Raw genomic sequence first — 15942 nt, forward strand, 5'->3', positions numbered from 1 at the left:
GGATTCTTCTGCTCAAATATATATGGCTACATCCAAGCTAGTCAATTAATTGTTCATTGCCTTAATAAAGAAGCACGTTTTGGGTGTGACTCACAAGATGTCTATTCCGAGATGAACCGTGATCCAAATGCTTACGTGTATGCCAATGGTGACTACCTCAAATAATTAAAGTTGAAAGATAGATAAAATAATCATTCCCCTAATACAGGTAAACCTGTAAGACTAACATTTAAAAAAAAAATTAAAATTTTAACTAGCATTGATATGTTTTATTTTAAAACAGATCAAATTCTATCTACTCTGCTGTTTATCTGCCCTCAGCAAACATATCCCAGTGATCAGCTAGTAAAGGAATGGTCACATGCTTTCTAACTTACATGAATGGCAAGTCAAAAGCAACTAATGCTTCTTAACAATATGCCCTGTGTTCAGAGTATATAATCATAACATTCAGGTATAAATTTGGTACTGTATGGTTTACAGTTTAGTCAGCACTCTTCTGTCCTTAAAGAAAGCAGCGTTTCTAGTTTATCTTTTAGTGATGGAAATTCTAACAGTGTACAGAATATTCAGCACTGGTGAAAATGCTTTTAATAACCCATTTTCACATGTATGAATATGTCACCAGGCTTCAGTATGCTTATTCCTCACCTCTTCTGTATAACATTATATTACGCAGTTTGCTAAAATGCTGCTAGTTTAACTTTCACTGCATTGGTAACACTACAGACTAAATAGTAATGGAAACTAGTTTAAAATATGAGCATTTCTCAGACTACCTCCAGCAAAAATACAACTCCAACAGCATGAAGTTTTGTGGTACCATGCAAGAATTTTAAGCCCTATTTCCCCATTGGGTTTCTGGGTTGGACAGCAATAATGCTGTTTATTATAAATATTAATTTAAGAGCACTCTTGTGAATCACCAATCAGGTATTTAAGTGAAATTGTTCACTGGTGCTTTGGGAGTGCTAATCTACATCACTATAACTATGAATTAATAAAGTATATTTTAGTACCTGCAAGCGACCAGTGGAAACAACATAACCTCCCAGTTCATTCCACCTGAAAAAGAAACAAAACAGAATGACCTACAAATCATTTAAAAAAAAAACAAACAAAAACCAGGTCATACCATGTATTGACCTGCCCAGTGAAAAAGGATGACAATTAAAAACGTGCCACAAAGCAAAACTGATATCCCTGAATAGCAGAAAGCAGTGAAAGCTCTATGCAGCAGTAAGATGTTGTATTTAAACTACGTTGAAAAAAAATTAAAATCTAGTCTTGAAGTAGAAATATTCCAAAGCCATATTTCCTTTGCTCCCCATAAAACAGAGTATGAGCAACAGAAGTGTTGCTAGATTGGGTCTTGAGTCCACAAAAATTGAAGCAGGTACAATGCCAACAACTGGAAGGTAAAGGCATAACATACGCTGTAGCACAAGCTGTTTGTTTGATTTAAATCTCCCCCTCATACCGATTCTAGGCATACATGCTGGATACATACATACATTTTGTCCAGGTGTTGCAATTCTGTATAGGCCTTAACTGTACCCCAGAGCCAAAGAACATGAATCAGAAATTAATGACACTTTGAGGTAGAGGAGAAGTTATCCCTCCAGACTATCTCTACAGAAGACAGCATTACATGGATGTACTGATCTTGCTCCTGCTAGTTTACAGTTGCCATGTTCACTGCACTGCATGGCAGAGAAAAGCTCTAAGAGAGCCTATGAAATTTTTAGCTCAGACTGTTTCTAAATGAAGACAGCCTAAAAATGGAAGGATGCTCTTTGTGTAAAATATGAACGCCCATTTGAGTAGTGATGAATTAGATCCCTAACATGAAGACTTGAATCAAAAAGTTATTGAACTTCTAATGTGGAATTTATTTTACCTGTGGATTTTCAGGGACTTGAGAGAATTCAGCTGATTAAATCACTGTACTTCTGCAGCAGCCTAAGCAGATACAGTTTCTATTTTAAAAAAATGTTTTAAATCTTGTACGTATGAATACCATAAAATCCATTGGAAAACACCAGACTCAGTAACATTTACATGATAGTTATCTTATTAGTATGCCTCAAAAGAAGCCGCTTATTAAATTCCAAATGCTGTCTGCTTTGTTAAATTTATCCCCAAATTTAGGATTCCTTTGGTTAAGGTGGAAAAAAAACCCAAAACAACAAACCCAAACAACTGTATGTAAACACACATGGCACAGATTAACAGTTACAAATAATGGTTTGAAGTAAGAATTCATTATAAGTAGAACAGCAGCAGCATAATTGTACTCTTTCAGTGTATTACTATTCCTTAGCATGTGCCTCTGACTGCAATCCTTATAGCTATAACTTACTAACAAGTGATATTGTTTCATATTAATTTAAGCCTTAAAATAAGAAATCACGTAATAGACATAGAAATTCCAGACAACTTTCCAAGGATGAGATGTTATTCATTACGCACCAATTAAATTATACGTACTTTTCATCTGGCCGCAAGATACTGCAGTAGGAATCAGGTCGATTAACAAAAAATCCAGTCTTCTTTACTACACTTTCTGCAATCACATTCAGTCTATCAAGGACATTGCAAAGTTTGCTGAGGAGAGAAAAAAAATAAATTACACAGTCAAGATACATTAATACTAAAAAAATTTTCACTGCTTGGAAAGTCTTTAAATGATTTAAAGGAAGACTCACATCACAGCTTTATTTATCCACCAGTAATTATGTCTATAGTTTTCTTACATTTTACAGGATTAGGAAACAGACACTGATCTTATGTGAGCAATTTTGTTTAGTTTTTAATAAAACATATTACATAAACTAGAAATGGAAGACTTCAAAAATCTAAAATTCCTTGACTTTTATATCATACAAATTTTCCTCTACCAGACTTTGTGATTCACAAAATAAGAATGAGGCAGAGAAGGATATATGATTATGCTAAATCATATTCCCTCAATTTGTTTGCAAAGTGCTGTTTTGTTCAGTACCATTTGTTTCCATGTGTGGCCTTCATGATGTCCCACACCTCCTGCTCAGATCAGGGCATTCATCCATTCATTGTGGGGGACTTTAAATTCTGTTTAGTAATAATTTTCTTTTCAAAGTTTTTACTACAGTGTTTACATTTGAAGTAACAAAAACAAATATTTATTTTTTAAAGACTGCTTATACTGAGATGGAAGCAATATTTTGGAACATTTCCACCAGTACTACTTTCCAGCAAACTTACTTCAAAACTACATGTTAAAGCAAACACATTCTCAGTATTCCCGAAACTGCCAATTCTTTAGGCAGGCATATACATTATCTTCCATTCTTAAGTATCTCTTGCTCATATAAATAATTAGTCTTGTTCAAAGCCTTTGGGTATTTTTTATATCCGTACTAGGGTGGATATGTATATAAATATACCTCAAGCTTAAAGCTAGAAGCTTTGATCACCTGGTATCTGTCCCATATAGGACAGACCACTAAACTTCATCAGCATCACTCCATATGAAACCCAAGAACTTGCATCTAGCATATCTTCTGAAAGGAAATCTAACCTTATTTCGAGATTTGCTATTTAATTGTACCACAATTGCATATACACCTAACTGTACACAATGCCATTTTAGAATAAAAAAGTAGTATGAAACCATGTTAAACTTTAAAGTAACAGTTTCACACCTACATGACTATATCAACCAACTTGTAATCTCAAATAGCAAATAAGGATTGTTTTCCAAAGCTTTTTTCACAAAAAATTAATTGACAAACATTAATTATATTCCTGCCCTTTAACCACACCAGTTTTTCCATTGTTTTGCTCAGATTGCTAAATTAACGGATATCTGAAATTTGATCCAACAATTCTTATCATTTGTCTAGAATTTCTGGCATTATAAAATACAGTAGACATATGCAGATCAGAGAACTTTACAACCAAGTTGTGTGTTACTTAAGAATAGCAGTCTATACCTGTAATTTAAAATGTTTATGCCTTGTAAATAATTCTACATTTAGGAAAACATTCATCTTTTTCACATGATCGTAGTACAGCATTCCATTGTCCAAAATTATAGAATAAAAAGTTACAGAATATATTTGCCTTTCTAAGATGCATGCTTCTAATAATCTAAATGTTTTGTAACATTGAAATTAATGCCCTCATTTTCTTTTGGAAGAGGAAATGGAAAAGACTGATTGATATGAAACTCCTTGTTTTCCAAAATTTTGTAACTCAATAAATTCAATGACTGAAATGGAACATCTGACAGAATACAATGTTTTGACTAATTCAAAATAAAAAGTGAATGTTGATGGCTTTTTTGTGGCTTTTCTCTAAAATTTTCCTTTGCAGAGAATTACAAAGTTTTCAGGCCTTGCTCCACTTTGGTAAGAAACCATAGAAAACATTAAAAATCCTTAAAAAAGCTAAGGTTTTATTCCGTCCATAGATCTTAATAAAATTCTCCCATCATTCCTAAGCTACATTCAACTGGAAAGCGACATACTCAGTAGCACACGGTTATTTGTATTGTGGCTAAGAGCACCAGTACAAAGAAGGATCTTTTCTACCTTTTTGTGTATTTGGCCATATCCCAGGGTATATATATAATTGCATGCTCTGGGGGTAAAAACTGGTTGAGATATGTCACAGCAGCAACAAGTTCTTCACTGAGAATCCTTTCGTGCTTTCTTTTTTCACGTTCCTTTAGCAAAAAGGAAGTTAACATTACAATTTTCATTAACAAATGTACATAACCCATACACATACACATATACATCTATGTATATATAACAGAAATTAAAAGTGGAAGCTGTAACAACAGCAGGCAGTTCTTAACTAGTACAATTAAGAACAGAAGAGACAGAAAAATCTAAACATTCTGGGTTTTTAACAACTCATCTGTATGAGTAGTAAAATCACCTTTTTCAACTGTGCATAATCATTGGTTGAAAAATGGAGCCCTATAAAAGTAAAGAAGAGCACATGGAAACAAAAGTTGTAATACAGAGGAAATGGACAAAGACAAAAGAGAAGGAAAAAAACAGGCAGAAAGGGAAGTATCCCATTCAGTTCTGGGGTACAAGAGGATTCAGGCAAATTCTTCTCCATTACGGACAGGAGATGGGGAACAACAGCTCCCATCTCCGAAATAATTAAAAAAAAATTAGAATTATCTTACCGTTCTCTGAATATACCGTATGTTTTGGTACTGTATATATTATTATGACTTTCCTCTCAAATTCATCCAAACTAACACCTATACTGCACTTATGTTGTAGAAACTGCTTTAAATATATAATAGCAGTCCTAAATAAACAAACCCAAAAGAATCCTAATGCATTCATTACTAGTTAACAAGTTTTTGACAGACAGATATAGGAGGACATAGATTTATATTTCATCAACATTTAAGAAATCAAATAACAAAAGTATTGGAGATAGAAGTGCTTAGCATTTGTGTAAAAGCAACAGCAACATTCAAAAAAAGGTGTTCAGACTGGGGGGCTTCCCCCCACTCCCTTTTTTTTTTTTTAAAGCGGTACATAAAGTAATAAAGGAACATGAATTTTAGAATCTTGTTTTTGAGCATCTACAGAGAGGGAAAGAAAGAGATGCATTTTCAGCCACCATATCAAAAGCCCTGTGAATAAAAGCATATAATGATTGATGTGTCAAGGTCATGTGAGCCTAGACTCACACTGTAACAATGGCTTTTGAAAACTATGGCTGCAAGAGATAAAATCATCTTCTTGTCAACAAATGCTATCCCAAGTTGATTCCACACTCTTGGACAGTCTTAAAAGCACTCCTACACAGGAAAGCTTCTAGAAATAGAAAATAGGTTATCTAGTTGCCATTTATTACAACTTAAGAGTTTTAAAAGCCTTCCTTTTGTATTTTCCCTGTTTTTTTAATACTAGGAACAGATCCTACATGCACATAAAAGATCCTTTTTTCTACTGAATATAAAATGTTCTACAACACGATAAATTAAATCATTTTTTTTAAAGACTAAAAAGAAATAAGATATGATTCAAGCAAAACAAATCAATATATTAAACTCAAATGTGGAAACGTACACCACCACAGAAAATTGTTGGATCAGAACAGACAAAAAACAAAACAAAAAACCCCCAACACAAATACAAGATGTAATATCCAAAATTAGTGCCACCTGTTTGTACGACAGCCTCTCACACAGCAGTGAATTGAATTGAATTACTGCAGCAATCATGAAGCTCCCCCTACTAGTCCAGCCCTGCTGCCAATGGCACTGCCCGTTAGCTAGCATTCGATGCTTCAGTTTTCCCTCCCGCTCATACTTCCATAAGTCTACCAGGTGGAGCAAACAACAGAAGATAAGTCTTTATCATAACATTTCAAATAACTCAGTCATCTGTGTCAAGAAGCCTACAAACCTCACTTTGCATGGAACCATGCTATTTTAGTATTTTTTAGTGCTAAACTAAATTTAGTGGTAAATTTATTTGGACTTACTCTCATCTAAGGGATAATAGCAAAAACCTGAAACCAACAGAGAAAGGTTACTGGAAGAAGTCTATAAACACGGGAAACTTCTTTTTTTGAAGGGCAGTAGTAGAAGCAGTTAGGGGGTTATGTACTATACTGCGTAGGATGAGATTTATGAAGAAAATATTCCATTTATAAGCTAATACTAGTTTAGAACACAACCAAAATTACACGGAGACTCTACAGAAATAAGCATAATATTAAAAATCAGAAAACATATAGAACACATTCAAAATATAGTACCTTCACAAGATTCAAAATAATAATGGGAGAGCCAAATCTCTGAAGCATTTGGTCAAAGTGAAGAGCAGCAACATGTGCAAAAGGATCCGCTTGGTCCACTGCAATAAATACATATATTCAGGATGATATTAAGTGAGCTGTAGAGTCACTTAAATCATTTTCCCTTAAAAGTACTCTTCACAAAATACATACTAATTCTCTGATAGTAATCATACAATTACATACTTGCCCCTCTTTTCATGCAAAAGCTGTTAAAAAAAGATCTTCCCTTTTCCAAATTGGAAGTCACTTCTTAACCAAAACTTTCATGACATGCTTACAAAGAGCAATTATTCCGGCCCCATTAAACTTAGGCCAGATGTTTTCCACCATTTGCAATAGGTTCAAAATTTTATCCACAATACTAAGATGAATGTAGCTAACTCTGTATACAAAGTGAGCACAAAAGAAAGCTGACATGTCCAAACAGAAGTTTTTTGTATTCCATTGCTGAACATGAATCTAAGATGGAGATTTTTTTTCTATTTAATTTCACCAAATGCAGCTTTTTATATAGTTGAATGTTTGTATGCCTTGATGTTTATTATAAAAAACATTGATTCACCTTAAATTATGGCTTCCCAAAGAACAAATGCATACACAATTTGTTCATTTTTGCAAATTTAGTTTTCACTTACTCTCAGGTGTTCCTTTAGAACACAGCACTAACCATTATCTATCACAAAGAATAATTTGTACGTACGTGTTATGGGTGGCTTAGGCATCATAGTTGAAATATCTTGAGACCAGTACAGAGGGACAGATCCTCGAACCTGAACGTAGGAAGAGTAACTCCCCGCAGAAAATGACATAACTGAAGCATCATAAAGTATTTGTTCAGTTTCCACTTCATTAGCAACATCTCCCTAAAAAAAAACCAAACAGAAATACACATATGATGTAGACATGACACTTCAGAGCTGCCTGCATTATAGAGAACTGATCTTTACAGAGTACAATTAAACTGTAAGACACCAAATCATTGTAGTGAGAACACCACTGAAGGTTAAATTCCCATTTGTCCCTACAGGTATATTACCAGATTTCTATTTTTTTTTCCTCTATTTGGGAAATAACATTATCTCTAAGTGTAGGGGGAAAAAAAAAAAAAAGCCTGTTAAGACTTATTATTTTAAGGACAGCTTTATTATCTCAATTAAAAATGTAATGATAGCTGTGATAACATTATTTAATAGCATCATTTACAGCCAAAATCCTAACAACCCTCTAAAATATTTCAGTTCTCCAGTCAGTCAAGCTCAAGCTTTCATATTGTTGGGGGACAGGGGGAAACCCCTAAAATCACATTTAATTTACCTCACAGTTTGCTCCTCGTTTCAGAAAACGTGTTCCAGCAAATTTGCTTGATCTTCTGGCTATCAGAGTGACATATATAGGGCGACCGTATATTAACAGTTCTTGAAAGAGAAGTTAAGGTTTACATGTCACATGCAATTTTTTGTTCACTTACTTCATGCAAGCAAAAATAAATTGTAAAAGAGGTGTATGACACTGAAACATCTGATTTACTAAAATCTCCTTAACAGCGATGAGTATCATTTCCAAATTTCTTTTGCAGCTGGGAGAGAGATTCTTCAACAATCACTTTGAAGAACTCTGAAAATGCAATCTACATTACAATACATCAACCACTTTTCACAAGATAGAGAAGTATTTCTATTTTATGAAGTGACAATGGAGATGAAATAGGTATAAGAATCACCTTGGCCTGCAAATACTGCTTTTGTGAATACTGGGATTAAAGCCTGGGAGCTTCTATTTTCAGATCAGATATATTAGTCACCCTCTAATTGTTTGTCTGGAAAAGGAGATAAATTGCAACTACTTAAGTAACAACAACTGAAAGCCAGAGGTAAACAGCTACAGATACAGTAATGGCTTTCTTTTAGGCTTTTTATTTTTTATTAAAAACAAAAAAAAGATAGAATCAGATGTCTAGCATGACTATCACTGCTTCCTTAGCATAAGGGAGGCACAAGAGGGAAGAAGACATTTGCTCATCAAATACCTACAGCAAAGACTACTGTCACTGACTAAGCAGCTGCACGCATAATACTGGTGGTCAGATCCACAGCTACTACTTTGATTAAGACCACAGGTGAAATAGTGCTACACAAAATCAGATTTAGCTTTCCATCTGGGGACTAAACCAATGACCAGCAGCCTTACAATCATGAAAAAGCAAAATTAAATTTTGCAAAGACACCACTAACCTTAACCTCATAATTGTATTTGCTTCCCCAGATATTTGTTGATAGGCTTTTAAACTAACATGATATTGTTGATGATCAGGGTGTCTCTGTAATATACTAAATTCTTATCATCTAAGATGTTGAGATGGCATTTCTTTGGAGCGTGATATGCATTTGGACTTTTTCTCCTCCTACTACAATGTACATAGACACATTTACGCATTTTAAATAACACAGTCAGAAAAAAAAGATTTTCAGATGTTCTAGAGTTTACTTAACCCTCTTCACACAGCAGGCCTGAAGTTCTATCATCGTCTTCAACAGAAACAGAGTAAATACAAGAATTTCTGCAAATCTCAGTTATTAAAAAATGTTTTAAAGAAGATTAGTAAGAGAACATTTCTATGTCAGCAATTCAGTTTGGTTTAGCTTTTCTCCCTTTCCTCAAATACCTGTGAAAAAATACAGCTGAGCCTTAAAATCCTCTCAAGTTCTTTATTACTAAAGCCCATGCTTTCAGACAGTGCCTCACTGAGAATGCACTCTACCTGTGTCAGGTCCCTGTTATAAGAACATAACTGTATTTTTTATTTATCATAAACCCTAGAAAAGTAATGAAAATAAAAGCCAACCAATCATTCTAAAATTGAAAAGTATTTACATGACAAATAAATTCAATGTATTTCACATGTTCAAACTTCTTTTAAAAAAATGGATACACTAACATTTGTTACAAGGGTAAAAGGATACTTGATTGCCCACAGAATCCGTGAATAATATACAGCAGCCAGTCACGATGAACAGTATTTTTTACTGCATCCAGAAGCTTGCCATTCCACACATACTTTTCGTAAGGCTTACTGCAAATCCCAAATACACCTAGGACGTTGTTACAATGAAAATGCATTAACAGTTAAAAAACAAGCTTACCTGCATTGGACTGTTTTAAAATCCAGGTCATCGGACCTTTATTTTGATTTTCCCTTGACTGGAACTCAGCATATCATTTACTCATATCCTTGAAGCTTGCCATACACAGATAACTTCAAGCACATGCTGAAGTTCAGCATTTACGAGGATTTACAATTTTTCTACGGTTGCTAGTCACTGTAGCATTTCAGTGCCTTCATGCAGAAGTTTCTGATACTTCCAGTACTGAAAAGAGATCTCTGCATGGTAGCAGCAGAGGATTTGATATCAAGGGAAATAAATGAAGTTGTAAATTTCAGTTAAGACAAAAATACTTTCATAGGAGGACTTTATAAGCTTTCCAAATCTGGGTCAGCTCTGGAGTTACCTATTAGGCTCTGGAAGATCATGCATAGCCCTGGCCACCTTTACAAAAAGCATGCCAATCCTCTTCCTACATAATTTAGCATGGTGTTCCTAATCTGCACTGACACCAAGAAATGCAGCTATTGTAGACCTACAAATTAAAACTCAATTTCTGATATATCTGGAACCTGAGCCTTTTTCTGTTTCAAAAATCAGGACCAAGATGACAACTGGCACTAAAAGGTGGTGAAAGGAATTGAAAGAGTCTGAATGTTAAAGAGGAGGAATAGGACAAGAACTCTATTACCCACGTTTTTTGTGTAGTTTTTTCAAATAAAGTTTCTGGCAGGACGTTATATCGTAGCAGTATGTATGTCAATTATAGCAGCCAAATGTTCTGCTGCAGGAAAAAGATGAGTTCTCATAACAGACTGAAGGTGAAAATACAGCTGTTGAACAAACTGTTGCTACCTAGTCACCCAATTTACCATAAGCCCAGGGAAAAGAGATGTAACCATTTTGGTGAAGGAGTGTATACGTTCAGCAGAACCCGGCCACGAGCGCTTGGTCAGCGATTTGTCCTCTTTCATTTCTAGCAGCATTACTTTGGTGATAATTTGTTCTTGAATGACAGGCAGCTATTTCTTACAGATATTCTATCATATCAACAGGTATGTTACTAATATCTACTGAAAATGGAGTTGTGTGTGCTATCAGCATACTGCTGATGAGGCCAAGGTTATGGCATCTTTATCTCCCAATGTTTTCACAAAGACATAGAAGAGATGATGCCACTCTATGGATTCCTGAGGGATCTTGCTGATAAAGCCTTTGCAGAGGAGGAATTATTGCTCCCTCCGCAATTTATGGTAATTTCTGCCATTGTAGTTTTTGACAACCAATTCCTGATATCCTGATATATATCTCCACGTTAGTAGTATCTTTTTCGGGGGGGGGGGGGGCGGATCACTCTTCTTTAAAAGGAAATACAGTATCTGATTATCTTTCCATTTTGCCATTAGATTTAGGGCATACTGTATACAACATTACTTTTAGGCTTTTAAATGAGAGTATGATAGATGTTTACAAGTATTTAAAATAATAAGTTCCAGTTTCAAAGATGATTAGTTACTTACCTAACATTCATTATCATTTTTTGAATTGTAGTCAGTGTAGGTCTATTCTAGGTGCTGTGATGAAAGGGTGTCAAAAACAAAAGAGTGGACAAACAGTGTCCAAGTTTATCTTGCATAAATTTGGGTCAGGGATTGTTTCAGGCATTTCTGTATTTTAACTATGTCCTTGTCAGACCTTCGCAGTCCCCTTTGGAGGCACAGAAAACAGGACCAATAAATTCCTTCAGTGCCTCCGAAGATTAATTTTGGGTTAGAAGAGATGGAAGACGAGTCATGCAATTCACTATCTCAAAGAACCAGAGTTACTTTAGGAGAAAAGGGATCTTTGTATCATATTTCTCTGTGTATTATATTTTCTGTGGAACAGAGGTTATACAGCAGGTGACTACAAATAAGGGTGGTAATGCAGAGAAGCTGTTGAGCCTCTCTATAACCAATACAAGCACAGATCCAGATGTTGCATCTAAGCTGGCTTCCATATCAAGTCCATAGTGTTAAGCAAAATAGTAGCAGACTTTCTCTATCCTACTATTTTGCTTATCAGTGATGTATTTAAACAGCATGATGTTCTATTACTGTCTAAAAAGGCTAATTGAATCTCCACAGCTGTTTGGGACCACTTTTACAGCAACATACTCCGTATAAATCAAAGATAGCACTGTTGTTTCTGATATTTCATGATTAAACAAGGAAAAAAGTGGTGTCACATATACAATACCAAAAAGTAAAAAAAAATATAAAATGTAATTTTTTGACAAGCATCCAGGTAATTAGTACAAGTCATAGGACAATAAAACATGAAAAACATCAACTTCAACAGAATGAAATCCAATATTAAGAATTTGAGGGGAAACTTTGTGTGTGTGTGTGTGTGTGCGCGTGCGTGTGCGCGTGCGTGAAGAAAAGGGAGAGAAAATAGTTTCCCTAGCTGTCTAGTCATCTTTACACTCTTATGAATATGTTAAATCAAAAGTGAAGGCTGTAGTTTTCAACTGAAAACAGTGATTTTTCTTAGACTTCCTGATAGTACTTACTACATGAAGTTGACACTAACTTCATACAATTCTTCTGTCATCAATATTTGCCAACATGAAACAAAAAGATTTATTAGTACTTAATTAGCTATTGCTTCCCACTGTCTTTGTAATTCATTCCTATTGGGAGTCTTACAAGTCAGTTGAATAATCGATTGTTAAAAAATGTCAGCATGCTCAATTATCTCCCTGAGTTGCAATGTAAATTAACAAAACAATTATTAATCACCTCTAGAAATGGCATTGTTCAAATTCAAATGTCTGTAATTGGCACTTTACATAATCTTTTATTAACTTATGACTGTTATGAGACTACTGATCAATACAGAAGACCCAAATGTTTCTTAAAAGTAAACTTAAGTGGAACATATTCTAAATGTACTCATGACCAACAACATTAGTTTAATTAGGCATATTTGCTTACCACTTCCACCCTGTGTTGAAAGTCCTTCATCTTCAAATATATCAAAACTCTCTTGTCGGGTCTGGGTTGTTTCAGTTTTTAATGTCTCAAGTGGCATTCTCAGGACAGTAAGATTATACTGAAGGGAGTGAGATAGGTCATAGCTGTAACTGATAGACAGTTAACATTTATTAATAATTGTAGACACACAGGGCTTTTCTGAAACCTTTACTCTCCATCTGTACTTACATTTAACACAATACTATTTTATCCATTAAAAAAAGACTTTTAAACAAGATACACAGACTCTGATTCTACAATGGCAAACTATACAAATTATTTCCAAAAGGAGCTTTACAAACATAGAAACTGTTTACAGTACAATAGCTGAAATTGTATTTATATTCTTGTAATAACTGCAAACTGAACATGCCTTTTGAACAAAGCATATCAACAAACTTAATTCACTATGTCCCAAGAAGCAGTCCTGAAGGTCAAAAATAGCTATTCCACCACAAATATCCATATACAGAGAAAACCTAGTCTTCTGAGATTTAAGTACTACTCTCTGACTACTACCTGAACTCAAAACAGCCAGAAATTTGGTCCACAAAAACCGTTATCTGTCCTCAAATTTGTGATTACAGCACAGATGCATCTTAAGAGAGTAGCTGCTGAATAAACAAAAGTTTTTTTTTTTTTATTAGTTCCATGATGGTAACAAATTCTGCATCTCGTGTCTTTTATACTGACAACACTCTACACTAATTGCTAAATTTTATAAGCCACTAGGATTCATTTCCCCAAGGAGAAACCAAATTTACACAACACTTGAATCAGAAATACACACAGATTTCCATTTTAGCCTAAGACAGCATCAGTGATTACTGGCTCTCCTTTAAGTTCTAGTTATTCATTAATGATATAAAAAAATGTATTTAAACATTGGACATTTAGATTTATCACTAAGGATAACAAAGTTTAACCCATAATAACAACCTGAAAGGCTTATCTGTTGCGGGGGTGGGGGGGGGAGATCTGTTACATGCTCAGTTTGTATGTAACAGAAGCTTTAAATAGTATGCCAGTAAAAGACTTGTTCAGGCTATTCCTCCATTTTCCCCTTAGACCAAAGGTTTTGTTATAACTAACTTCTAGTTCTGTTCAGGATTTATATGAAAACCATGCAGAAAAATATGCTATGATTTCAGGCAAGAACAATTTAAATTAAGCTGATAAATGTGTTTATCAGAGAGAGAAAAGAACCTTCTCCTTTCCCCACTACGTACTGCCACAGAAACAGTATATATGCATCATCTCCAAGTTGGGGGCGGGGGGAAGAAAAAAAAAAAAAAAAAAAGAAAGTTGTACAACGTTAGGGCTGGGACACAAAGCATGGAAGAAAACCTCAGGTTTTATAGTGTGAAAAAGCCTTCCCATGCAAAACCACAAAATGGACATGAACCTTTGGTAGGTTTTGTCTTCAGACATACAGTTGCGACAAAAAGCCTTTATTTTTCAATAGAAGTTTCTTCTAGACTGATACACCTTTCAGTACTTGCAAGAGGAGGTTTTTTGTTTAGTTTAAGTCAAAGTCTTCTAACTACTACTGCCAGGTTTATCACCACATTTCCCCCATTTTTCTGCTGTCCCAAAGATCTCATATGTAATAGTAGCTGGGACACAGAAACTTGTCTTATGTATGGCATTTGTGAAACAATAAGCAAGAGAATTAGCAATGCCTAGAAGGCCCTATGAAAGATGTACCCTACACAGGGTGTATCTTAGATGAGGACCTATCTCTCTATCTTTGCTTCTGAATCAAGACAAAGCTTTATTTCTGGAAAATGAAATCAACAAAGAAAAACTAACAGGACAAGCAAACCCCCCTGAAAACTTTTCCAAAGAGAGAACTGCATAATCTGGCAAGGCTCAACAGACAGTGGAAAAGTTCTATAGTTTTTAACTCCATGGAGACTACATTCCTAATCAATTTGTTGAAGGAGAAAGCAGGTTCAAAAGACACAGACAAAAATGGACAAGTAGGGTGATCATGTGTCTTATTTCCCCAGAATACCAACCTAAAGATCTTGGGTATCAAAATCCAAAAGAATAATCTTATAGCAAGTGTAAGTATACAGTTTTTTAAAAGAAATTAGTAACTAATACCTACCTAAAATAGAAGTTGCTAGAAAGGTCCACATTTTGAAAGATTCTCAGATACCTAGCAAAATAATTCAAGTTACAGGGAAAATTATTAGTTTAACCAGACAGACCCCAAGAAGTCATTCAGAGTATCTCTGAAATTAAACTACATATAAATACTGACTCTTGCCATATGTTCCCTTCCTATCTTACTGCTATTGTTTTGACAGGTAATTCCACTAGAATATCAGCATCTGGATTAAATACATCAAATAGACTTTTTTTTAATCCAGTGTCTACTCACATACATACTCAATTTCTTTAGGCAGTTGTAGATAAAGTTGTAGCTTTATTTTCCACATATGTGGGTCAAATTCTCTAGGACTTACACAAGCAAATTCCCAACAATACTATGTAAGAATTAAAGACTTTCACAGTTATTCTCAAATAAATGAACAAGAGAAGAAATTTCTACTTCAATCTGTCATACCCTTGCAAATTCTCAGAAGAAACCATAACACTGTCTATGAATGATAAAATGGCTAACACCATAAATATACAGGTTAGATAATATGGTCTGCTGCATTCTAAGAGGGGAGACTGAGGTTTACGATCAGTCATACCTTAAAGTGGAAACTTTTTTAATAGTTACCATTGGCTTGATTTATTACCTGACATCAGTTTATCATAATCCATCACTTTTTGACTATTCACACTTGGTACTGACTGAAAAGCAGTTTAATACCATTTGCCTGGTATATCATAGAAGTTACCCCATCCTGATAAAAACACTGCCAGGACCTAGTTGTACATTTCATACAAGGTTCCCTGCTGATCAAAGGCTCAAATTTCTTTCTTCAGAAAAAAGTCACAAAGGAAAAAAGAAGCTAAACTTACCAGTGGGTCAGTTTATC

General features: G+C 34.7%; 1 protein-coding gene across 1 annotated transcript in view; it reads right to left on the bottom strand.

Annotated features, from left to right (window-relative positions):
- The window catches only part of FIG4 (FIG4 phosphoinositide 5-phosphatase), a 73091-nt gene that overhangs the window by 40353 nt on the left and 16796 nt on the right, over positions 1-15942 (bottom strand). The window contains exons 5-13 of the mRNA XM_069805108.1: positions 15057-15107; positions 12905-13053; positions 9786-9914; positions 8140-8240; positions 7526-7688; positions 6784-6881; positions 4578-4711; positions 2491-2607; positions 1020-1065 (exon numbers count right to left, since the gene is read on the bottom strand). Of these exons, the coding sequence (XP_069661209.1) occupies positions 1020-1065; positions 2491-2607; positions 4578-4711; positions 6784-6881; positions 7526-7688; positions 8140-8240; positions 9786-9914; positions 12905-13053; positions 15057-15107 (988 nt within the window). The remainder of the gene's footprint in view (positions 1-1019; positions 1066-2490; positions 2608-4577; positions 4712-6783; positions 6882-7525; positions 7689-8139; positions 8241-9785; positions 9915-12904; positions 13054-15056; positions 15108-15942) is intronic.

This window comes from Haliaeetus albicilla, chromosome 17 (genome assembly GCF_947461875.1).
Source record: "Haliaeetus albicilla chromosome 17, bHalAlb1.1, whole genome shotgun sequence".
In the NCBI taxonomy this organism is placed as follows: domain Eukaryota; kingdom Metazoa; phylum Chordata; class Aves; order Accipitriformes; family Accipitridae; genus Haliaeetus; species Haliaeetus albicilla.